Source organism: Ambystoma mexicanum, chromosome 6p (genome assembly GCF_040938575.1).
Source record: "Ambystoma mexicanum isolate Mex_15411 chromosome 6p, UKY_AmexF1_1, whole genome shotgun sequence".
In the NCBI taxonomy this organism is placed as follows: Eukaryota; Metazoa; Chordata; class Amphibia; order Caudata; family Ambystomatidae; genus Ambystoma; species Ambystoma mexicanum.
The window spans coordinates 13679812-13706970 of NC_090935.1; the positions used below are offsets into that span (position 1 = coordinate 13679812).

General features: G+C 46.6%; 1 protein-coding gene across 1 annotated transcript in view; it reads right to left on the minus strand.

Annotated features, from left to right (window-relative positions):
- Window positions 1-27159, minus strand: part of CARD8 (caspase recruitment domain family member 8) — a 917106-nt gene that overhangs the window by 588452 nt on the left and 301495 nt on the right. The window contains exon 5 of the mRNA XM_069626623.1: window positions 14940-15205. Within this exon, the coding sequence (XP_069482724.1) occupies window positions 14940-15205 (266 nt within the window). The remainder of the gene's footprint in view (window positions 1-14939; window positions 15206-27159) is intronic.

Consider the following 27159-nt stretch of genomic DNA (forward strand, 5'->3'; position numbering starts at 1 on the left):
AGCCTGTGAATTCTGCACTCTGAAGGTCCTGTAACAGCAAAGCCTACCTGTGAATTCTGCACTATGCAAGTTATGTAACAGCAACATCATCCTGTGAATTCCGCACTCTGAAAGTCCCACAATAGCAGGCCAGCCTGTGAATTATGCACTCTGCAAGTCCTGAAACAGCAAAGCCAGTCTGTGAATTATGCACTCTGCAAGTCCTGTAAAAGCAAGCCAGCCTGTGCATTCTGCACTCTACAAGTCCTGTAATAGTAAAGACAGCCTGTGAATTCTACACTCTGCAAGTCCTGAAACAGCAAAGCTAGCCCGTGAATTCTGCACCCTGCAAGTCCTGTAATGGCAAAGTCAGCCTGTGAATTGTGCACTCAGGAAGTCCTGCAACAGCAAGCCAGCCTGTGACTCTGCACTCTGTAATTCCTGTAACAGCAAGCCAGCCTGTGCATTCTGCAATCTTCAAGTCATGTGATAGCGAAGCCAGCCTGTGAATACGTCACTCTGCAAGTAATGTAATAGCAAAGCCAGCCTGTGAATTCGGCACTCTGCAAGTCCTGTAACAGCAACCCAAACTGTGAAATCATTCTGCACTCTGCAAGTCCTGTAATAGCAGAGACAGCTTGTGAATCCTGCACTCTGAAAGTCCTATAACAGCAAGCCAGTCTTTGAATTCTGCACTCTGCAAGTCATCTAACAGCAACGTCAGCCTATGAATTCTGCAGTCTGCAAGTCTGCAAGTCTGCAACAGCAAGCCAGTCTTTGAATTCTGCACTCTACAAGTCCTGTAATAGTAAAGCCATCCTGTGAATTCTGCACTCTCCAAGCCCTGAAACAGCAAAGCCACCCTGTGAATTCTGCACTCTGCAGGTCCTGTAACAGCAAAGCCAGCCTGTGCATTCTGCCTTCACATGTACTGTGACAGCAAGCCAGCCTGTGACACTGCACTCTGCAAGTACTGTTACAGCAAGACAGTCTTTGAATTCTGCACTCTGCAAGTCCTTCTGCAGCGAGTTCCCAGTCTGCCCCAGAAACTGTTGGTGTGAGGAGCTGCAGCGACTGTTTGATTTTCTGCAGGTCTAATCCAAATTTGGCCGCTGTACCTTTAACTCTAAGGACAACCTTCATAAACTCCTGCCGGGCGCAGAGCAAGCGGAGTTCGCCAGTGAGTTCCCAGTCTGCCCCAGTCCGCACCGGCAAAATGACACGTGGTGCTCTGGTTCTCACTGCTGCCTCGGCACAGCCTGTGTCACTGTTATATGGCTCCAAAACGCACCACAAAGTGCTGCAGCATCGTCGGAAACTGAATAATGGTGTGGAGCCAGAGGTAAGCAACAACTCTATCTTTGAAATATATGTTGCCCCTTCTGTCAACTGTATTCCTGCAATACCTACATTAAAATCTCTAGCAACGGAGGTATTAAATAAGGCCGATCCCCCTGCCTTACAGGATCTCCAGGGCACACATGCTCTAGACGCACAAGTGAATTATGACTCCCGACTCCTGGAAACTGCGAAAGCAACTACGATTGCTCTGCCACGCGGACTCGCGGATACGAGAAAAATGCCTTTGGTTTCAGTCTCACCCTCGCCATCAGTGTACATCGACGCTAGTGAGTCCCCCTTCGATGTCACTGATTCTGAACTGTTGAGCGAGCCTAGCGTCGAAGAAGTCGCTGCGATGCATTCCGAGCCTTTGGACACTGTCGGCATTCCTCACGCTTCTTGCCGTTCCAAGGATGTCCTCGTGGACGACTACCAGCGCCTCCCAGATGCAAGTGGGTGTGTGGTCGGCACCGCAGGCCAAATGACGGAGTCTGATGTTTTCATATCCCCTCAATCCTTGTGTTCTAAAAAGTGGCCTGCAACAACACAAAAAAACATGGAAAGTAACGAAAACCTCCTCTTGACCCCATCCACTTCGAAAATTAATGTTGAACTGATCGTCGACCCAAGACCCTCAAAAAGGCTGCATGCCGAGGATTGAGGCACAAGGATTCACCCGCAAAAAAGCTTGCGAGGTTTGATACAAGAAATAAAACTTCAAAAAAGGAGGGAACCATTATTGTAAGCCCCGCAGCCCCGGCGGCCACAAACCAGAAAAACAAGGAGCTGGCTGTGCCTGAGCTAGTCGCGGGAGAAGCGCGCCTAACTGAAAAACTAAAAGCAGACTTCCAAATGGTGCGAGAACGACTCGAAGAGAGCTGCATTCATAAATATGTGAAAGCTTGCAATATGACCAACCATGACAATAGACCAGGTCTGAACTCTTCGCTTTCAAAGACAAGTACGACCCAAAGGACAATACCCGCTGGAGGTAAAATTGCCAATGATGACAAAAGGAACACAAACCCATGTTCACAAACAATTGAGACTCCAGCAGCGAGGAGGCAATCCTCCAGCGTTTTACATGCACATGAAAGTGACCCAGATACTGGATCTAAAAACAAGGCCCATCTATCCACAGCTGCCGGCATCCAAATCCATAACAACGTCCTAGCTGCAACATCAATTGCCATGTTACCATTCATGAAGTTGTATGAACAATGAACAAGATGGAAACGCTGTCGCAAAATATCACTCAGAGATTAGACTATAAAGCTGATGCCTCATGATGCTGGCAATCACGTTTAAGTGATATTGCCAGACAAGAATCCAATGATAAAGCTGACCTAATGGAGGCTGTTATGCAATGTACAAAATGGATGCCCAGGCAGATCAGCCGGAAAGAAGCCAAACAGGAAGCAAATGTTGAACTCACACAAGATAAATGTCATCAGTAAAGAGCCCTCCACTCTTGGGAGCACCATTACACAAGCTGCAATAAATTCATCTGCTCTTAACTCAATGCTAATGAAGGAAGTGACATCATCGGGTGCTTAAACCTCAAAAGAAGGAACAGAGTTACTGTGTGCAGAGGAGAAAACCATAGAGCAAGTTCCAACGTGTGTTGCTTGCAGAGAGTGCCCAATTGAGTGACGACATTGTGGAAGTAAATTCAAATGAAACAACAAAATTAAACATGAGAGATCCGCAAGCACCTCCTGAATTACGCCTGCAAGATGTTACCACCAAATTATCATTTGGAATATTTAGAGGCACAGCAAAAATGATAAAGGCCCCAGACAGGAAAAACATCCATCCGGGAACAAAAGCAAAGGCAAAACCTCCCAAAGTGAGACTTGAACCGAAAGCAAAGACAACGGGAACAAACGAGGCTAAAAGATTCATCAGGAATATTTCGACCCCTCCTTCCATCAGCATGTTCAAACGAGTGACAAAAAAGGGAAACATCTCAATATAGCAGCTGCACCACACACTAAAAGACCAAGGGAAGAGCAAAACGAGGAAGAAGACGACATGAGCGAATCTTCGATCGACCTCTGTGATCTCTCGACCCATTCCGTCGACGACGATGATGATGATCCAACCACGAAGAACGGTGACAATACAACCAATGAAAATATTGTGGCAAAATCGATCAACGTGAAATTTGGAAAGAGGTCACAACACTTGTTTTCACTAAATGTGGATACGAGAAATACAACCATCAAAGGCTCAGCCATAACGGTGAACGCCATAGTGGCAGGCAAAGAAACTGGCCAAAAAGGCAATAATGTGAGCAATAAACATACTTTACCTGCAAATTTGAATCCAAAACAGACAATGGCCCAAAAGGCCAAATGCCAACGACAAAATAAAACTATCTCACATCAGTCAAACCTGCGAAGAATAACAGTTGGAAATTACAACTTGAGAATATTTTAAATGAACAAAAGGACGTGAACCTAAACCGTCACAATATCATCAAGCTCCTATACAGCATACCCATGCTATGCACAATTGAATCCGATGACATTGCAGTCGTTGAATATATGTCGGAGGCGCGACTAGATTGGGTCACCCTTCATCTCAAGTTAAAACTAATTGTTAAACAACTACTTGATGCCAAAGAGGACCTGATGTTCTTTGGCTTTGATGTATATAATTCAGAAGAAGTTTCCCATCATCAAACTAGCTTGAAATCAAGTCAGCACGTCCAACGGAGCGATGAGCAAAAACGTGCAGATCTTTGTATCAGTTGAGAGCTTCTCCTGCACCTGCTCAAAAAGTCACCTCAGGCTCACGCTGGAAATCCCAAGTGCAGAAAATAAGTGACCACTAGGATAAGTCGGCAGAAAAGACCGCTACACACCGTTTGGCATCTTGGAACACAAGAGGTTTTGTCCACCTATTCAAAGAGAAAAGGCCACAATTAGATGAATGCACGATCATGTCTTCAAGAAACCTGGTTGCGGAACAGACCAACAAGCAACGGATATACACCTTTGTTTAATGCTGCTGGAAAGAATAGGTTCGGCCATCCATTTGCCGGACTAATTACGATGATTAAAAAGAATCTAAATTGGACCATCGTAAAGGCTGTAAATCCGAACATGTTTACTCAAGCAACCACAGTAAAACTCCCCAAGACCAACGATGGTCCCGGGTGCCACCTATTAATAGTCAACGTCTACTGGAATCCAGCGATGATTTCCCAAAATAAACTAATAACGACTGTCACCACATTAATTAATGAAAGTTGCCTTCAACGATCCGGCAATAATCATATGTGGTGACTTAAATAAACAACAAGCACCCAAATCATCAGATAGAGGTGTCCGCTGGATGAAGGAGTTGACGATAAGAGACTGTACAATGTGTTAGGGAGAATTCTCTGTTTAGGCTGAATTTCCTAACCTAGTGAGTCCCCAATCAGCATTGCTGGATTTCTTGGGTTTATTTTTTTCTCCTGCCAAGAGTGAGCCTCTTTTACCCTCACTCTTGGACATGATTTGAGTGTGTTCCTTTGACTCTAGATGTGTTTAATGGGCTATGGGGTCTTTTACTCCATAGGGCTTCATGTGTTTTTGTAACACATCGGTGTCATAGTGGCCCCCAAACCTAGCCTCCATACCCTGGGACTGACTACTGTCTCCCAGGGCATGTAAAGTTACCATTGACTTTACTAGTCTTAAATTCTGAACAGAACCAGTACAAACCATCTTATTGTGGACGTACTGGTCTGTTGTTCGAGGGGGCACGTATCCGTCCCCGCTGATCGAGTTTTGGCTGGTGGCAGTGGATACTACTTGTAATATTCAACCGCGAATATTTCTCTATGGGATTTTCCCATTGTTCGAGGCTAATACTTTTTACCATAGCCTCAAACATACCGCCAGTTTATTTACTTAATATATATTCTCCGGTTGGTAGTTTTTGCCGAAACTCGGTTCTAAAATGGCATTTGTGTTCGCTTCTGTGACTCCAACCCAAAGTTGAGCCTTTGTTCCACTTTTGGCGGGCTTCTGCACAGAAGCCCTCCAAGGTTTTGCCATTCTGTCTGGGTACCACAGGGGGTGAGGGAGGGGGTTTAGGCACCCTGGACTGAGTTGCCTCGGCAACTCAAGTCGCACTCTGGTGTGATTGGCCCAACCCCTTAGCATGTTTGAGTGACAGCTAGGACTGATGAATGGGGGTTTGCTGCATAAAAGCAGGGTCTTGGGGACTGGATCTTCAGAAGTCGCCACAGGACCTAAGAATCTGACGAGGGAGCTGCTGAGCCGACCTGCCAAGATGACACCACCGGTGGAGCCCTGCTGAACCGTCTCACCACTCCCAACGACAGAGGAGATCTCCAATCCGGAGAGTCTTCTTCCTTCGACTGGTGGGGATAACCAGTCTGCCTTCCTTTTTTGCTTCCTGGAACATCTCGTGGCCGCCTTACCTGTGCCAAGCACCCTGGTAACCGGGATACCACTTTTTACCGCCACCGCGAACAAAGGGTAGTACCCTTTTGCCCGAAAACTCCGTGGCTGGTTTCTTCCCTGGCAGTGCAACGACCTTCATCTTTCCTCCACGTCGAGACCTTCTCTTCTTCTGGACGACGCAGCAACTTGCACCCACTGCCAGGAACATCTGCCCCCGCTGGAGGATCCTTTCCACATAAGGTACTGTGTTCCACCCGGCTTCCCTTGCAACCGATTGTACGAGGTAGATTTAGCCCTCGGCTTTCGATCCTGGGTTGGCCTGGGACACCCTAACTAACTTTTTCTAAAGCTTAAATGACTCCTTTCCAAACTACTTGCAAGACTTTTTAAGCCTGTCTAAACCGTGTGATCCTGGACACATTTGTGCCTTACTCTCTCTAAGAGCGGGCCCGGCCTATGAACTTTGGCTCATCGATAGACTTTATCTTTACTGCCTTGCTAAAGTGTCCTAAAGTATCCGTGTTGTGTGCTTTTCTAATTCCTGCCTTTTCCTTCCCATCTTCGTTAACTTATCAGAGTGCCATCTTTAGTTAAGCGCTCACCTCTGTCTGGAAATAAGTGGTGTTAACTAAGACTTGTCTGATAGGGAACCTGGGATGTATATATTAATAGTAACAGTGTATTTGAAGTGTTTTACCATAATAGTGCTAGAGTGTGTCGATAAGTGTGTTTTTAAATAAATAATAATATACCTTGATACCAAAGCTCTGGTCAGTGTTTGCTTGTACTATTGTATCCGAGTGCCTATTGTGTATACTTTACATACTGCCTAACTCTTCTTGAGGGAAGTCTGACTGCTCAGCCACAGCTACCACAGTGAATCTGTGTGGTACAGACTGCTACCAAGTGGGTTTACTGCCAACACCTGTAGTCCTAAATCTTTTGCAGTGTTCCCAAAGGGAACTGCACAGGTTTCTGCCTAACACCATGTCAAATGGATGCACGAACATAGATATCCCCGCTGCACCCACTGGCATTGTGGTACTAGTTAAAAAACCCTTGACTACATTTGGGTGTCAAGAAACCTAAAAAAGTAAAATCATTCACTTAACAACAGCAAAAACAACAAAAAGTGATCATGATGCATTAGTGATGAGGTGGTACGAGATCGAAAAGCCGTGCTCTGATGTTAAATATATGGGACCTATAACGACAAACCATTCAGGATCAAGGTTGAGGATCAATACCAAACAACTATACATGTTTACTGAAAAATATGTGGCAATCCTAACATCAGCATCAAATATTAACTACAGCTCGCTGTTGATACAGTTCAGATCGAAGAAAACAAATCAGAACACATATCACATTTCCAATAGACATTCTTTCAGTGCAATTCTTTGTCAAGCAAAGAAACAAATGCACAATGATCTAACAAGTTAAAAAAAGATAAAGGCACGAATTGCGCCACTCAAATGAAAAAGCAACGTCTTCAATATAGAAACTGGCTAAAAGCTTTTAACATCAGGCGCGACCAGGAGTTAGCTGAAACTATGTTGTAGCTTATCATACGAAAAGACACAAGATTGCTATGGGAAATAATCAACACTGGTGCAGTAAAAGCAGCCCACGACATGGCAAATGGTGTAAACGACGCACGTTGGGTTTCCTATTACACCGCCATCTTCGACTTACAGTGTACCACATGCCCAATACCTGATATTGATGGAACTTTTAATTGGCTCATAATTGAAACACAGGAGGATATAAAATGTGCTATCCAAAAACTAAACAACTCTAGAGCAGCCGGTCCAGACGGCATTATCAATGTAATGCTGAAAACAAATAGCTCTTTATAGGCAAAGTTCATTGCCATATTGTTCGAGAGGATTGCAGAGAGCAAAACCCTACCTGAGTCTTGGAGCATGGCAATAGTCGTGCCCATATTCAACAAGGGCGACCGTAACGATCCGACGAATTATCGTCCTATCTTGACACAATAGGAAAAGTGTTTGCTGCTTTCCTTAAAAAAAAACTAGCGTTCTGGGCTGAGCATGCTAATGTGACTGACAAGCGCCAAACAGGCTTCACCAAGGGGGTTGGTGTCGAAGCAAATTCGATCATCTTAAATACCATCAAACTGGAATCCATGAGGAATGGCAAAAACGTGTTTCTTGCCTTCATAGACTTGAAACAGGCTTTCGATACCATCAATCGCCAGAAACTATGGGGGAAATTACTATCATGGGCATGTCCTCTGGAGATATTGCAGCCCATTATGGCACTATATTCCAATACCTCCTTCAGTGTCAGATTAAACGCAAAAGGTGATCTCTCTGATGTAATCTTCACAAAGAGGGGAGTTAAGCAAGGGTGCCCATTGGCAGCTTTATTGTTCAAACCTTTTAGATCAGATCTACCCATTGCCCTAATGGAGCCAAGGACATTCCCCCTAAAGATAAATAATTATCAAGTCTCCTGGGACACATATGCCGACGATATTGTGCTGTTGGATACCACACAAATTGGGCTACAATGATCCCTAGACGCACTACAAAGGTACTGCAATAACAACGATCTAGTAATAAACACAAAGAAAACAATGTCATGAGCCGGCGAAATTGCCCCTTCTGGACCTCATGGTCATTGTCACGAAGGGCTTGTACTCCTTCTTCCTCCCAACATGGCCGTACCAAGCTCTGTGCTACGCACTAGCTTTCACATCGTGGCACGTACTTTAAATTGGTCACGCCCCTGCCGGTCCGCGCGTCTCAATGCTATCTTCGGTAGTGACCCAACGTGTGCTTACTCTCTACATTGATTTCCTTGATCCTCTTGCTTCCTTCCTTGCCTTTATCCTGTTCCCGGATTTCCCCCCCTACTTACTCGTTCTATGCTAATCCTGGATACCCTGGAACCACGAACTTCCCGGAACTCTGAACGCGTCCTGCAACCTGACAAGGCTCGGGCGAGCCTATTCAAGACCCGAACCATCCACAGGAAGAGTCCTGCGGCCGAACAAGGGAGATCCCGATCACAGGTGACAAAACAAAGGTAATGTCAATTGTCAGCGGACGATCACTATGCAAACATTTCAGCTGGTATTTAAACAACGTAAAACTGGATACAACAAATTTCATTCGCTATTTAGGAGTCCAATTCAATGTCTCAATACGCGAATGGAACGGGACTCAAGACTTGATAACGCGAATAACAATATTTGCCGCGCAAGGACTTAAACTTCATGCTGCATATGGCAAATTCACGTTAAAACCGCTACTCTGTTTCTTCTTACAAAAAGTCGTTCCGGCTATAACATTTGGTAGTGAAGGAGGATGGAACCTACCGGCTGATATGTGGTGTAAGCTAGAGGGCAAATTTTGGCATAAAATCCTGAGCCTACCACAGACCCTCTCAATAACAGCGATTTGCTATGAATTGGGCATAGACTCACTATACGGTACAGTTTTGTAGAAGTCTATTTCTGCATGGCGTAAAATGAGAATGGTTCCAGTAGCCGGCCCTTATGAAATTCTACAAAAGCTTTCTAACACCTATGTACCGGATCTAATAGGCAAGTGGGAACAAAAACTACTTGCGATAATGCGATGTGCAGATCTGACAGACGAACTTGTTATTCAAATGTATAACAAACTTGTATCCGTTGTCGAACTTACCTGAAGTTTGACTTGCACCCCTTCACCAGGCTATTTGTATCCGACTCTCTCTTCATGCACTGTAATGCTCCGGGTGCCTGTATATTATTACTGTATATATTATTATTTTATGTTCCTCTCAAGAATACGTGCACATGTAAAACCTTGTTCTGGACCTAGATCCTGCTTTGTATATATTTGCCTAATGTCTGCCTAATGTAAATTGTCTGATGACCATGTATTGTCCTACTTACCATGGACCTGTAACCAAGCTGAGCATATTCTTGTCGAGTGCCCTCTGATGCCCCAGGGTCTGGCGTGCTCTATAAATAATAAACTAAACTAAACTAAACTAAATGCCACAAAGAGCCAAAATAAAACTAAGACGCTGGAACTGGATTCAGAACAATGACAAGCGACAAAAGCTGACATCCATACAAGATCTGGGAACTTCGTTGCATGGACTTGACGAAACTCCCAAATACTTATGCAAATTCCCCTCACGACACCATCGCAATCAATTTATGAGATCGCGCTTTAACCTTTTCAAGACCAAAGCAGTCCTAATGTTGAGGTGTGACCCTGACACCAAGGACAATCAGTGTAGATACTGCAACAAGTGGAACAGTGGAATCAGGTAAACACCTGATAATAGAATGCCCAGCTACTAAAGACCAAAGGTCGCTGCACCTCGCTAGTTTTGCGTCAATAGATAACAACTTAGAAAAGTGGTGGAGCTACCTAATTACTGGAACAAACACACGGCTGACTTGCGCAGTAATCAATTTCATGGTCTCAATATTGCCAGAAAATTGACCATGTTCTGGTCAGACGGTACAAGTCAGTATGAAGAACTGTTAAGCAAAGGAAATATGTAATTGTGTAATAAAACGTTTGTTTTTTTGGAAACTAAACTAAAAATTACAATAAAAAAAAGATTCTGCACTCTGCAGGTCCTGTAACAGCAAAGCCAGCCTGTGCATTCTGCCTTCGCAGGTACTGTGACAGCAAGCCAGCCTGTGACTCTGCACTCTGCAAGTACTGTAACAGCAAGACAGCTTGTGAATTCTGCACTCTGCAATTCCTGTAAAAGCATGCCAGTCTGTGAATTCTGCAATCTGCAAGTCATGCAATAGCAAAGCCAGCCTGTGAATACTGCACTCTGCAAGTCCTGTAATAGTAAAGTCAGCCTGTGAATTATGTACCCTACAAGTCCTGTCATAACAACCCATCCTGTGAATTCTGCAACCTGCAAGTCCTACAATAGAACCAGCCTGTGAAATATGCACTCTGCAAGTCCTGTAATAGCAAGGTCAGCCAGTGAATTCTGCACTCTGCCAGTCCTGAAACATCAAAACCAGCCTGTTAATTCTGCACTCTGCAAGTCCTGAAACGGCAAAGCCAGCCTGTGAATTCTGCACTCTGCAGGTCCTGTATCAGCAAAGCCAGCCTGTGAATTCCACACTATGCAAGTTATGTAACAGAAACATCAGCCTGTGAATTCTGCACGCTACAAGGCCTGCAACAGCAAAACAGCCTGTGAATTCTGCACTCTGAAGGTCCCGTGACACCAAAGCCAGCCTGTGAATTCTGCACTCTGAAGGTCCTGTAAGAGCAAAGCCAGCCTGTGAATGCTGCACTATGCAAGTTAGGTAACAGCAACATCAGCCTGTGAATTCCACACTCTGAAAGTCCTGCAATAGGAGGCCAGCCTGTGAATTATGCACTCTGCAAGTCCTGAAACAGCAAAGCCAGCCTGTGAATTCTGCACTCTGCAAGTCCTGTAAAAGAAAGCAAGCCTGTGTATTCTGCACTCTACAAGTCCTGTAATAGTAAAGCCAGCCTGTGAATTCTGCACTCTGCAAGGGCCTGTAGCAGCAGGACAGCCTATGGTTTCTGCCTTTGCATGTACTGTAACAGCAAGCCAGCCTGCAACTTATTCACTCTGCAATTACTGTAACAGCGATCCACCCTGTGAGTCCTGCACCCTACAAGACCTGTCATAAGAAGCCAGCCTGTGAAATCTGTAGTCTGCAAGTTCTGTAACAGCAAAGCCAGCCTGTGCATTCTGCCTACACACATACTGTAACAGCAAGACAGCTTGTGAATTCTGCACTCTGCAATTCCTTTAACAGAAAGACAGCCAGTGAATTCTGTACCCTGCAAGTCATGTCATAACAAGCCAGCCTGTGAATTATGCACTGTGCAAGTCATGTAACAGCAGGACAGCCTTTGAATTATTCAATGTGCAAATCCTGTAACGGCAAGCCCGCCTGTGAATTCTGCACTCTGCAAGTCCTGTAACAGCAAGACCGCCTGTGAATTCTGCACTCTGCAAGTCCTGTAACAGCAAGACCGCCTGTGAATTCTGCACTCTGCAAGTCCTGTAACAGCAATCCACCCTGTGAGTCCTGCACCCTACAAGACCTGTCATAAGAAGCCAGCCTGTGAAATCTGTAGTCTGCAAGTTCTGTAACAGCAAAGCCAGCCTGTGCATTCTGCCTACACACATACTGTAACAGCAAGACAGCTTGTGAATTCTGCACTCTGCAATTCCTTTAACAGAAAGACAGCCAGTGAATTCTGTACCCTGCAAGTCATGTCATAACAAGCCAGCCTGTGAATTATGCACTGTGCAAGTCATGTAACAGCAGGACAGCCTTTGAATTATTCAATGTGCAAATCCTGTAACGGCAAGCCCGCCTGTGAATTCTGCACTCTGCAAGTCCTGTAACAGCAAGACCGCCTGTGAATTCTGCACTCTGCAAGTCCTGTAACAGCAAGACCGCCTGTGAATTCTGCACTCTGCAAGTCCTGTAACAGCAAGCAAGCTCTGACCTTTGCCTAATATCAGCATGATTAATTGCTGAATGTTTCTTTGCAGAGGTTTGAGAACAGCTGCAGGTACAACTCAAATCCTTAGGGCATTAACTAGACTGTGTTGCCAATAACAAAGTAAACATGAACAACACCCTGTGAATTCTTCAGAGTAATTGGGCCCTAGTTAACAAGAAGATCTGCACTCTAAGAGTGTGATTGTGATATCCTGATCTCGCGCATGCTCTCTACTTCTGGGGATCTCAAGAGCAAGATCAGGAAGTGCAAGGGAGCGTGCAAAGGCCACGCACAGACAGACTGGAGCGAGTAAGCACATGAAAAGGACCTGCTTGTCCGAGCTCCATGACGGAATGTGTCAACCTTAACTATACCAATGTAAGAACTCTAGAAAGGCTTAAATAAATGCTCACCAATAACCATATGGCACTGGGGACGAGGGAAGGGATAGGTATTTTTGCCACTCACCAAACGGAACAAGATGGAGAACCACTCCAGCAAACCCATTTCTCCCAACACAGGCAAAACGCTAATTCCATGGATGAAGTTGACTCTGATTTTTTAAACATATGCAGAAAGCAGGTATGACGTGCAGTGTTTGTGAGATTTATCATTTGTATGCATCATCCCCTCTCCTAGTGATTCCCCCAGCATGTTTTGCTGGACTTCTGTAGCTTTTTCTTTAAATCCTGAATGAGTGGAGCCTTTTTCCACTCATTCATTCTTGTGGGCCTGTCTTCTGGTACTAGTCTGCCTGCTCCATAGATCTTAAAGGCATCTGTGTTTTGGGCAGTGTTGCTGGGGACCCTTAGGGTCCTCCTTTAAGATTATTTTTCTGTATCCTTAAGGATAGAGGATATTCATTTACAGAGTATGGGGTAGTGAACTTTCTAGATTCCTTGAAACTACATGAAAACTAAAGGATTACCTTAAGTTTAGTCTTAACTATTAGGAAGAGTGACTGACTGGTATAGTGCCTTTTCTACTCCAACAGATGAAATGTAATAAAAGCACGGAGACCTGTCTGTTTACACACAGGTTTATCGAGCTGAAATTATAAAAAAAAAAAAAATTTACAGAGTAACATGCACACCTTTACCTTGGCATTTTATCTGTAATTCATTGCCATTGCCTCCTTGTTACTTCTCTCCTTGACCTCCCCCTCTTCCTTCTCCAGTCATTCTATCCGTTACGCTGGCGCCCCTTTTCTTTTTTCCCCGTCATTCTCTTACACCCGTTCCGCCTCCCTCCTTTGCTCGTTCTCTTGTTTACTCATGGTCCCTCTTGCACTCTCGCCTTTCTCATCCCCTCAAATTCTGCCATTTTGTTCTCCTTGTTAAATGTGTAGATTTGTGTTCTTTTTCCCCTCTTTCTCATGTTCTTTCCTTGGCCTCCTGCTGTTTCTCTTCCTCATCCATCTTCTGTTCTGTCTTTAGTCTCCCTCCCATATCATTTACCACTCCATCTCTCGACCTGGGCCATGATTTGCAGCAGGTTCAGTCTAAGTCTTATTAAAACGTCTATATGATGCTTCTTGGTAATCTATTCGAAGAACTCTGACGGCCCGATAGTTGGGACAAAAGGAAGCTATAGACTCGCAGAAATTGGATTCCTTGTCAAAACTCTGAGTTCAATGTTCCTCCTTTCCAAATGTAATGTTTGTATGTAAGTTTTTGAGCCCTTAACCACCCCTTCACAACCTCTTCTGGGGTGGTTAACCACCTGTCCATCCCAATTTTGATAACATCTTTTTTCACATAGTTCAACCATGTAATACTGCACATCGATACAAGTGAATTTTCATCAAAACTGCATTTTCAATCTGACAAACTGTTATCCAAAATAACATTGGCTACTCAGTAATTGGCAATTAACTAAACGTGTGGCTGTGGCTTTGGCAATCTCCAGGATAGAGGATAAAACATTATGCTCATTGCAATTCACTTTCATGTGCATAGCCTGTAGAACGGCACCATATAATCCAAGTGATACTGACTTCGCTCAATCAATCTCCGCAAATTGCCCAATTGCACACAGGGTAGTCACATGGGGCGGATCGTAAAGAGGGCAGCCGAAGAAGACTCAGTAATGGAAGCGTACCCCAGAGAAATAGGGTGGAGTATGGAGGCCGAGGCGCAGGAGAAGGAGAAAGGGGAAGCAACCACGGAGGCAAGGAGAGGAGAAAAGGCAGTGGTACCAGCAAAGAGGAAGCGAGGAGAGTAAGGGTCGAAGAGACTTGATGGAAGCACAAGGAAAAGGCAAAGGAAGAGGTTCAGATCCTGACCAAAGAGCACGTAAAGAAAGAGAGGCTTAAAAAGGAGAAAAGGGGCTGGTCACCAACACAGAGAAAGGAGAAGTCACAGTCCCACCCTACTCCCGCGTGAATGTGAGTTGTTAAAAATCATCCTAACAACACAAATAAACAAAATGAACTGAAAGTTAATTGCATGTGTTATTAGCAACATAGTGTTACACTCACACAAGGATCTAAAGCAGGATCTAGGGATCAGTGTGGTAATCAGCAGATCCAGAGATCAGCTGTGCCTCATCACGGTGCACAGTCTTGTGAAAGATCATTGTGCAAATCCCCACGTGACAGTAGCGTGAGCAGGACAGCATTCTATCAGTAGTCTTCAGGAGTCACTCCCCCTGAACCTAGTCACATCATGAACTATATAAAAGTGAGGCTCACACATTGTCCTACCTTCCACAGGAGGGGTTCATCGGAGATCAAATACAGATGAAGAGTTATAGGGGCGGCCTTGGGATTCCGATAAAGCATCGCACAGGCACGAGCAGGAAACCACTTCTGAATAGCCGTCCTAATTGTCCAAACAATGCCAACTTTAGAAAATGTCGGATTTTTCAGGACAGCATGGAAGGGCTGCACCTCACTTGGCTTTTCCAGCGTCACTGCGCCATCCGGTTGGAAGTGAGCGACTTGTATTTGAGACACATCCACATCTCCATCTGAAAAGACACAATCACAGAGAGTTAACCCTTTCAACCCTTGGGTATTCTTAGACCCTGGCTACTTTGCCTCGTCCTCATGTCTGGATGTCAGGGACTGGGCTGCAACTGTGGTGTATGGACTGCATTCCAAGAATGAGGGTCTAAAGCTGCATTAAGCTGCATGGGTATCTGTCTATGGTTTGTCATGGTGAGCACAATTATGCATGGAGAGAGAGTGAAAACCTGGATAAGCCTCAGATCCTACTGGAAGCTGCAAGCACCTGTTGCCATGGGAGACAAAGTCAACAGGATTCCTGTATTAAAAGTCACAATTAGGAACGTCAGGTAATTATGTAAAATAGAACACAACATAGACACAAAATGTGGTTCCGACAGTATCTTTATTTAGGGCAAAATAGGCAGTGTTTAGGTTTGATAAACAGGACTAATGGGGCTCTGGCACATTCTACCTCTGAATAAGAAGGTGTCAGGATGGGTCCAACTAAATGGTGATTCCTGAATGCCCTCAAGGTTCCTCTCTTCATATATCATAAATATACAACACCTGTTCTAATAAGTCCAAAACAAAAGTCTCAACCTAATCGGTGTAAATCCATAGCCACCTGGCTACCCTACACTAATAACACAAAAGTTCCAAGGATTAGCCAGAGCAAAATGTTCACAAACCTATACTTTGAAGTCCATGCATAGTCAACTACAACAAAACAACCTTTTCCCCTGGTTCTAAGGGGTTACAAAGGCCCCTCCTGGACCTTGGTTCTAAAGGGTTACAACGGCCCCTCCTGGACCTAGGTTCTAAAGGGTTACAACGGCCTATCCTGGATATAGGTTCTAAAGGGTTAAAACTGCCCCTCCTAGACTTAGGTTCTACAGGGTTACAACGGCCCCTCCTGGACCTAGGTTCTAAGGGGTTACAACAGCCCCTCCTGGACCTAGGTTCTAAGGGGTTACAATTACTCCTCCTGGACCTTGGTTCTACAGGGTTACAACGGCCCCTCCTGGACCTAGGTTCTAAAGGGTTACAACGGCCTATCCTGGATATAGGTTCTAAAGGGTTAAAACTGCCCCTCCTAGACTTAGGTTCTACAGGGTTACAACGGCCCCTCCTGGACCTAGGTTCTAAGGGGTTACAACAGCCCCTCCTGGACCTAGGTTCTAAGGGGTTACAATTACTCCTCCTGGACCTTGGTTCTACAGGGTTACAACGGCTCCTCCTGGACCTTGGTTCTAAAGGGTTACAACGGCCCCTCCTGGACCTTGGTTCTACAGGGTTACAACGGCCCCTCCTGGACCTAGGTTCTAAGGGGTTACAACAGCCCCTCCTGGACCTAGGTTCTAAGGGGTTACAATGACTCCTCCTGGACCTTGGTTCTACAGGGTTACAACGGCTCCTCCTGTACCTTGGTTCTAAAGGGTTACAACGGCCCCTCCTGGACCTTGGCTCTACAGGGTTACAACGGCCCCTCCTGGACCTTGGTTCTAAGGGGTTACAACGGCCCCTCCTGGACCTTGGTTCTAAGGGATTACAATGGCTCCTCCTGGACCTAGGTTCTACAATGTTACAACGGCTCCTCCTGGACCTAGGTTCTACAGGGTTACAACGGCCCCTCCTGGACCTAGGTTCTAAGGGGTTACAACAGCCCCTCCTGGACCTAGGTTCTAAGGAGTAACAACTGCTCCTTCTGGACCTTGGTTCTACAGGGTTACAACGGCCCCTCCTGGACCTTGGTTCTACAGAGTTACAACGGCTCCTCCTGGACCTTGGTTCTAAAGGCTTACAATGGCCCCTCCTGGAACTTGGTTCTACAGGGTTACAACAGCCCCTCCTGGACCTTGGCTCTACAGGGTTACAACGGCTCCTCCTGGACCTTGGTTCTAAAGGGTTACAACGACCCCTCCTGGACCTTGGTTCTAAGAGGTTACAACGGCTCCTCCTGGACCTTGGTTCTACAGGGTTACAACGGCTCCTCCTGGACCTTGGTTCTAAGGGGTTACAACGGCTCCTCCTGGACCTTGGTTCTACAGGGTTACAACAGCTCCTCCTGGACCTTGGTTCTAAGGGGTTACAATGGTTCCTCCTCGACCTTGGTTCTACAGAGTTACAATGGCTCCTCCTGGACCTTGGTTCTAAGGGGTTACAATGGCCCCTCCTGGACCTAGCTTTTAAGGGGTTACAACAGCCCCTCATGGACCTTGGTTCTACAGGGTTACAATGGCCACTCATGGACCTTGGTTCTAAAGGGTTACAACGGCCCGTCCTGGACCTTGGTTCTACAGGGTTACAACGGCTCCTCCTGGACCTTGGTGCTACAGGGTTACAACGGCCCCTCCTGGACCTTGTTTCTACAGGGGTTACAACTGCTCCTCCTGGACCTTGGTTCTACAGGGTTACAACAGCCCCTCCTGGACCTTGGTTCTAAGGGGTTACAATGGCCCCTCCTGGACCTTGGTTCTAAGGGATTACAATGGCTCCTCCTGGACCTAGGTTCTACAATGTTACAACGGCTCCTCCTGGACCTTGGTTCTAAAGGGTTACAACGGCCCCCTCTGGACCTTGGCTCTACAGGGTTACAACAGCCCCTCCTGGACCTTGGCTCTAAGGGGTTAAAACAGCCCCCCCTGGACCTAGGTTCTAAGGGGTTACAACGGCCCCTCCGGGACCTTAGTTCTACAGGGTTACAACAGCTCCTCCTGGACCTATGTTCTAAAGGGTTACAACGGCCCCTCCTGGACCTAGGTTTTACAGGGTTACAACGGCCCCTCCTGGACCTAGGTTCTAAGGGGTTACAACAGCCCCTCCTGGACCTAGGTTCTAAGGGGTAACAACTGCTCCTTCTGGACCTTGGTTCTACAGGGTTACAACGGCCCCTCCTGGACCTTGGTTCTACAGAGTTACAACGGCTCCTCCTGGACCTTGGTTCTAAAGGCTTACAATGGCCCCTCCTGGAACTTGGTTGTACAGGGTTACAACAGCCCCTCCTGGACCTTGGCTCTACAGGGTTACAACGGCTCCTCCTGGACCTTGGTTCTAAGGGGTTACAAAGGCTCCTTCTGGAACTTGGTTCTACAGGGTTACAACGGCTTCTCATGGACCTGGGTTCTAAGGGGTTACAACGGCCCCTCCTGGACCTAGGTTTTAAGGGGTTACAACAGCCCCTCCTGGACCTTGGTTCTACAGGGTTACAATGGCCCCTCGTGTACCTTGGTTCTAAAGGGTTACACCGGCCCCTCCTGGACCTTGGTTCTACAGGGTTACAACGGCTCCTCCTGGACCTTGGTGCTACAGGGTTACAACGGCCCCTCCTGGACCTTGTTTCTACAGGGGTTACAACGGCTCCTCATTGACCTTGGTTCTAAGGGGTTACAACGGCTCCTCCTGGACCTTGGTTCTAAGGGGTTACAATGGCCCCTCCTGGAACTTGGTCCTACAGGGTTACAATGGCTCCTCCTGGACCTGGGTTCTAAGGGGTTACAATGGCTTCTCCTGGGCCTTGGTTCTACAGGGTTACAACGGCTCCTCCTGGACCTTGGTTCTAAGGGGTTACAACATCCCCTCCTGGACCTAGGTTTTAAGGGGTTACAACAGCCCCTCCTGGACCTTGTTTCTACAGGGTTACAATGGCCCCTTGTGGACCTTGGTTCTAAAGGGTTACAACAGCCCCTCCTGGACCTTGGTTCTACAGGGTTACAATGGTTCCTCCTGGACCTAGGTTCTACAGGGTTACAACGGCCCCTCCTGGACCTTGTTTCTACAGGGGTTACAACGGCTCCTCCTGGACCTTGGTTCTAAGGGGTTACAACGGCTCCTCCTGGGCCTTAGTTCATGGGTTTACAACGACCCCTCCTGGACCTTGGTTCTAAGGGGTTACAATGGCCCCTCCTGGACCTTGATTCTAAGGGATCACAAAGGCTCCTCCTGGAACTTGGTTCTACAGGGTTACAACGGCTCCTCCTGGACCTGGGTTCTAAGGGGTTACAATGGCTTCTCCTGGAACTTTGTTCTACAGAGTTACAACGGCTCCTCCTGGACCTTGGTTCTAAGGGGTTACAACGGCTCCTCCTGGACCTTGGTTCTACAGGGTTACAACAGCCCCTCCTAGAACTTGGTTCTAAGGGGTTACAACGGATCCTCCTGGACCTTGTTTCTACAGGGTTACAACGACTCCTCGTGGACCTAGGTTCTAAGGGGTTACAACGGCTCCTCCTGGACCTTGATTCTAAGGGGTTACAACGGCTCCTCCTGGACCTTGGTTCTACAGGGTTACAACAGCCCCTCTTGGACCTTGGTTCTAAGGGGTTACAACAGCTCCTCCTGGACCTAGGTTCTAAGGGGTTACAATGGCTCCTCCTGGTCCTTGGTTCTACCGGGTTACAACGGCCCCTCCTGGACCTTGGTTCTGAGGGGTTACAACGGCCCCTCCTGGACCTTAATTGTATTCACTCTTAGCAGCTGGTCCAGTTTCTGTACTATGGCTTTCAGGATTCATGACATCTCCCTGCTGGACCAGTGCTTCAGGCTTCATGAGACTTTCTCCTTGGACCTTGGTTCTATTCACACTCACCAGCTGGTCCAGTTTCTATAGCTTGGCTTTCAGGATGTATGACATGTCCCTGCTGGACCAGTGCTTCAGGCATGAGACTTCCTCCTTGGACCTTGGTTCTATTCACACTTAGCAGCTGGTCCAGTTTCTATATCTTGGCTTTCAGGATGTATGACATGTCCCTGCTGGACCAGTGCTTCAGGCTTCATGAGAGTTCCCTCTTGGACCTTGGTTCTATTCAGACTTAGCAGCTGGTCCAGTTTTTATACCTTGGCTTTCAGGATTCATGACATCTCCCTGCTGGACCAGTGCTTCAGGCTTCATGAGAGTTCCCCCTTGGACCTTGGTTCTATTCACACTTAGCAGCTGGTCCAGTTTATATACCTTGGCTTTCAGGATGTATGACATGTCCCTGCTGGACCAGTGCTTCAGGCTTCATGAGACTTCCTCCTTGGACCTTGGTTCTATTCACACTCACCAGCTGGTCCAGTTTCTATAGCATGGCTTTCAGGATGTATGACATGTCCCTGCTGGACCAGTGCTTCAGGCTTCATGAAAGTTCCCCCTTGGACCTTGGTTCTATTCACACTTAGCAGCTGGTCCAGTTTATATACCTTGGCTTTCAGGATGTATGACATGTCCCTGCTGGACCAGTGCTTCAGGCTTCATGAGACTTCCTCCTTGGACCTTGGTTCTATTCACACTCACCAGCTGGTCCAGTTTCTATAGCATGGCTTTCAGGATGTATGACATGTCCCTGCTGGACCAGTGCTTCAGGCTTCATGAAAGTTCCCCCTTGGACCTTGGTTCTATTCACACTTAGCAGCTGGTCCAGTTTATATACCTTGGCTTTCAGGATGTATGACATGTCCCTGCTGGACCAGTGCTTCAGGCTTCATGAGACTTCCTCCTTGGACCTTGGTTCTATTCACACTCACCAGCTGGTCCAGTTTCTATAGCATGGCTTTCAGGATGTATGACATGTCCCTGCTGGACCAGTGCTTCAGGCTTCATGAAAGTTCCCCCTTGGACCTTGGTTCTATTCACACTTAGCAGCTGGTCCAGTTTATATACCTTGGCTTTCAGGATGTATGACATGTCCCTGCTGGACCAGTGCTTCAGGCTTCATGAGACTTCCTCCTTGGACCTTGGTTCTATTCACACTCACCAGCTGGTCCAGTTTCTATAGCATGGCTTTCAGGATGTATGACATGTCCCTGCTGGACCAGTGCTTCAGGCTTCATGAAAGTTCCCCCTTGGACCTTGGTTCTATTCACACTTAGCAGCTGGTCCAGTTTATATACCTTGGCTTTCAGGATGTATGACATGTCCCTGCTGGACCAGTGCTTCAGGCTTCATGAGACTTCCTCCTTGGACCTTGGTTCTATTCACACTAAGCAGCTGGTCCAGTTTATATACCTTGGCTTTCAGGATGTATGACATGTCCCTGCTGGACCAGTGCTTCAGGCTTCATGAGACTTCCTCCTTGGACCTTGGTTCTATTCACACTTAGCAGCTGGTCCAGTTTATATACCTTGGCTTTCAGGATGTATGACATGTCCCTGCTGGACCAGTGCTTCAGGCTTCATGAAAGTTCCCCCTTGGACCTTGGTTCTATTCACACTTAGCAGCTGGTCCAGTTTATATACCTTGGCTTTCAGGATGTATGACATGTCCCTGCTGGACCAGTGCTTCAGGCTTCATGAAAGTTCCCCCTTGGACCTTGGTTCTATTCACACTTAGCAGCTGGTCCAGTTTATATACCTTGGCTTTCAGGATTCATGAGATGTCCCTGCTGGACCAGTGCTTCAGGCTTCATGAGAGTTCCCCCTTGGACCTTGGTTCTATTCACACTTAGCAGCTGGTCCAGTTTATATACCTTGGCTTTCAGGATTCATGAGATGTCCCTGCTGGACCAGTGCTTCAGGCTTCATGAGACTTCCTCCTTGGACCTTGGTTCTATTCACACTTAGCAGCTGGTCCAGTTTATATACCTTGGCTTTCAGGATTCATGAGATGTCCCTGCTGGACCACAAAGGGTTTATTTTGATACACCCAGGCATGTGAGGAAATGTTCACATTCGTTTTTCCATATCTTGAGAATCTGTTCATCTTCACCGTGTTCTCTACTTTTTAGTACTTCATATTGCGGTGGACATTACCTTAAGATTATTTTCCTAAATATTGATATTTTGTTCCATTGTATATTAGATTGTAGGGTGTTTAAGCCTAGCTCATGGCGAATCATAGCAACTGGGATCGCTTGTGGAAGATTTAATATTCTCTTCCAAAAAGAGTCCTCTGGGCAATCCCATATTTCTTGTCTTATTCCCATGCATGCTTCAGCTCCAAAGATTAGTACAGGTGTCACCTTTTGTTAGTAGTCATTTATAATTGGCATTAAGGAGAATGTACCAAATCTTTTGTCTATTGCTCTGCTGTTGGCTGACATTTTTCTTCAGATTCTCTATCCATGGATCGTCTCCTTTATGCACATTCACAATACACCCAGATATTACACTTGTTTGACAGGGCGCAGCCTTCCTTATCCAGCAGCCATGATTCTTTTTGTTTATGTTTTTTTCTCTTCTCTCCAAATACCATGGTTTCAGATTTCGAGGCATTAATTCTCAAATGTTTTTTGTTGACATATTTTTGTAATATTGGCAGTTTTCTTTGCAGACCGATCTTGTTCATCTCTAGAAGGACCAAGTTGTCTGCATATAATAGCCATCCCACATCTGTCCCATTGATTTTTGGTGGAAAAGTGCTTTTATCGGTCATTACATCATCTATACCTTCAATGAACAGATTGAACAGGGTTGCTGCCAAGGGACATCATTGTTTCAGCCAATTGGATGTGTTGATCTTCCCTGATAGGTTGCCTTGTTGATCTAATTTTACCCGCATGTTGGTGTCTGAGTATAACTCCTAGATGATTTCTATCAGATCACGAGGGCACCCTTTTTTCCAAATTGTTCCCATAGTAGTTTGTGGTCTATGCTGTCGAAGGCTTGTCTCAGGTCTATACTAGCTATGTATATTTTTTCCTTTTTGTGTTCAGATCTTTGTTTAAGGAGATTTATGATCAATAAGTTCAGGTTGTACCCAACTTCTTTTACAAACCCTGTTTGTCTTTTTTCTAAGGAATGTGATTCTTTGACCCATTGTTTACGCTGCTTTAGAATAATCATCGCAAAAATGTTGCCTACCACATCTAACAATGCAATAGGTCTATAGTTTGTCGGCAGTTGTCTGTCCCCTTGCTTGAAAATGGGGATCACTATTGCAGACTTCCAGGATTCAGGTATTTTTAGTTTCTCAAAAATCTTGTTGAATAAAATTTCACAGAACTCCGCCCAGTGTTCCGGGGCTTCCGTCATCATTGCATTTGTCACCCCGTCAGGGCCGGGGGGTCTCGACCTACTGGCGTTTTTAATCAGTTTCAATATCTCGTCTCTCACACATGTTATGCTGCAGCTTCTTTTTTTGTTATATCGATCTCTGTCGCTGAGTATTTCTTATCAGCCCCCTTGAATAGTTCTTCAAAGTGTGCCACCCAAGTCTCATCTGTTATTGTGTTTAGCAGGTGTGAGTCTGTCGACTCTCCTTTTCTTTCATAATTTGCCAGACATTTCTGATATTTGAGTTAGCAAGAGCTCTTAACATATTATGTGCATCTGTCAGGAGTATATCTATTCTCTGGCTTTTTATCCAGTTTCTGTACTTTTGTTTCCGTTTCCTTATGAGTTCTTTTTTGTTTGTAGATTTTAACTTCCTCAGTCTCAGAGATCTTTCCTAAGGTGCCTTTTCTGAGCTATTATTTCCTTGTTATAGACATGGAGGTGCTTGAATTTATGCTTCAATATTCATTTTCTTGTTATTTTAAATGATGTTAACGTTCTATCATATGCAACAGAATCTGGATCCTTTTTCAACAAGTCTGTTAATTCTTTCGATATTCTCGGAATATCTTGTGCCTTCAATCGTAATCGGTTTATCCCTCCTTCTATCTCAATTCTGTGTTTCCTTTTCTGTTCTTGTTTACTCAGTTGTCTTTTCAATGTGATTATCAGTGGATCGGGGTCACTGTAACCCAATTTCTCTATCACCATGCTTAAAACCTCTGATAGCATATTTCTTGAGACAAAGCAATAATCAAGGGTTGCTCAGCTATACCCATTCGTCCACGTTGTGGCCGCCGGAATATCTCCTGTGACGTTTCCATTTAGGAAATGCAAGTCTCTTAACGTCATTTCTTCAATTCATTCTGCCCCTCTTTGGGTTTTCATATTTCTTTTCCTGGTAGATTTAGAGTCAGTATCACCCTTTGTTTTGAGACAGAGTTTAAGGGGCCGATTCATGGAAAAAACGTGCACCGAAAAATGTGGCGCAAGCTGGCACAAGCAGGCGCAAGCGTGAAAAAGGAAGCGCACGTGCACGCGTGCGATTCATGGAAGTCCCTGCGCGTGTTTTTCTCGGGATGTGCTCCAAACCCGTGCGTGGCGCACACGGGCGCACATGTCATTGCAACATCCTGAACACCGAGCGGGACACGCACACACCAAAAAGTGGGCGAAACACGGGTCATAACGTGCGGAATGGGGAACAACGCGTGAAAAAGAAGGCGTAACTGGGGAAGTACTGCAGGGAAATAGACGGAACGCCCACACGCACACGAACAACACGTATTCATGGAATTGAAAACGGGAAAGCCACGCATGGCAAAATACAGGCACAGGCCTAAACACGGCCGCCACACGGAGGCAGGCGGTAGCATCCCTGCGCATTACAAAAGTGTGCTCAAACAACAAACACGTACATACAGCTACATGAATGTCCCATTCTGTGGCCCCGTAGGAGAATTGATGTGTCACGCACCCCACAGGCATCCCATAAAATCAACAAAAACAGATAAGCGACCCCTGTAGCCCAAGTGCGTGTAAAAAAACACACGCAGTACGCTGTGGCAGCCAGGAACCCCAAAAATACGTATGCGATCAACATGCAGGCTAGTATGGCCGGAATAAAAGGGGTACGCGACAAACAGGGACACCCGCAGAGGGAAAAATAGCATGTGTGACTCACCGTCGGCCTTGCATGTAGAAGAATAACGTGGAGCCAACACCCACCCGCTGTGAAGTAATCGTGTGTGAACCCCAATGCCTGGAAAAAACATGCACCGCTTTCCACGAAAAGCACGTACAGAGCGATGGAAACCCAAGTGGGACTCTCAACCCGTGCCAGGGAAACGCCCGCACGCGTAACGTCACAGACGTGCTTATGCGCTAATGGCCTTTCCTCGAATTACACACTGACGTGCACTTTTTTCACGTGCCAAGTCACTCCGTATCAAGCTGGCCACGCGACAACACACGGAAGACCACGCTCCTACCCAGAAGGCCATTTCGCTGCCCCCCAGAGCCCCGATCAGCCTCTCACGAGCCATCTGCTGCTGCCTGCCTGCCTGCTGCCACTGTGCCCTGCCATTTGGTGCCTGCACATCTGCCATCTGCAGGGGTCCAGTTGCAGTGACCACCCCTGCTGGAACAGAAGACTCCCGACTGGTGTTCCATCACTCCACAGCCCAGCTCCAGGACCCAGCTGCCCACCCACACCTGCCTCGGGGGTTGCCATGTCCGACACAACACCTTCCGGCACCAGTGGCAACCCCCAGCCAGAGAGGCAGAGGGCTGCCAGCTTCACTTCCGAAGAGGTTGGCATCCTGGTGGAGCGAGTCCTGGGGCAGTATGATGCCCTCTTCACACCATCGCGCGCCGACAAGGAAGGACGGCGGAGGATCTGGACGGACATAGTGGGTGCCATCTACTCGAAGGGGGTGGCACCCCGCGACTTGAAACACATCCAGAAGCGCTGGGAGGACTACAAGTCCAGGACCCTCAAGGCGCCTCTTAGAGGCAGAGGATGCAGTGGGCTAGTTTACCAACCAGCAGATGAGGGTCCTGGAGTGCATTTGCCCAGTGCTTCGCCACCAGATCCTCAGGATGCAGGCCCATATGCAGTCGAGCGGTAAGTGGCCATGCATTGCTGTGTGAAACAGGGCATGTTGCAGTGCGCTGGTAGTCAGCTACTTGCCTGTATGTGTGACATAGGCCATGTATGGATGTGTGTGTGCAGGGACATCATGGTGCTGCATGTGAGACCAGTCATGCATGAACCACATGGATGTGCATGTGTTACAATGCAACATGCGGAGCAGCATGCGGAATGCACACATGAATGCATGCCTGTCTCTGTTATTGGACATGGATGGGGTGTGAGAGATGGGTGCTGCTGTCATGGACATGTATGGTGTACATGTCTGTGTGTCTGACTTGCGTGTGTGTGACTTGTAAACGCCATGGATGCATGACACATGTCCGTGACAATGTTCAGATTCACTGATGCAGCCTAGTCATCCTTGTATCCACTGTGTCTGGGGTGTACGAGGCTAGATGGATGAAACTACAGTGAAGTGTGTGCATGTGATAGGCATGACCCATGATGCATGTGAGTTTCAAACCACCATTGTATGTTTCAAGAGTTCCTTGGACATATATGCAAATGTTCTTTGCATGCGCCATGCCTGTTTCTGCATGTGTGTTGCCTGCACTGACCCATGTGTTGTGGAGGGACATGATGGAAGTGATGTTTGACAGTGCCACTCATCTGCTATAGCTTCCTGTCTAGGGGACCATTGTACAGTACCCTGATGCTTGTGTTCTATGTCTCCCTTTACACAGTGGCAAGTGAAGAAGAGGGCAGAGACGACGTTGTGGAGCAAAGCGGCGGGGATGCCTCCACCGGCCGGCGACGCAAGGCCCAGTCACCCTCCCAGAAATTACCGTTGTCCGGGAGCGAGGGGACTGGTGCCGCGTCTGCCACTACGGTTGCAGCGGAAGGGGTGGGTGAGCCCCGACATGGGCTTGCAATGGCGGAAGACGGTGTGGAGCCATCCAGGTTGGTGGTTTCCACAGAGGAGGAGGGGGCCGCTACTGAGCCGCACATGGGGCCTGGTGGGGATGGTACCACTGGTGCAAGTGATGCAGTCCAGGGGCAGGAGCAGGAGGACTTCAAAAAGAGAGAGGCCCCCACGCTAGTATAGGTTGTAGACACATCATTCATTGGATACTAATGGGATTCTCACACTTATGAGGACAATATAAATCTAAAAAATAGAAGTTCTAGGAAAATACAACCTGACTTCATCAATAATTCTGTTAAAAAAAAAAAAGAATTTTAATCTAGACAATGGTTACATAAAAGCACATAAAAACTAACATACAAAAGTGGCAAAAGTGATAAGTGCTTTACAGACAGTGCTAAGTGTTCATCATCAAAACAACTGGTTTTGTGCAAAATCCGCAATTAATCTGTATCTCTTCTCTGAGATACTTTGATAGCAGCAAG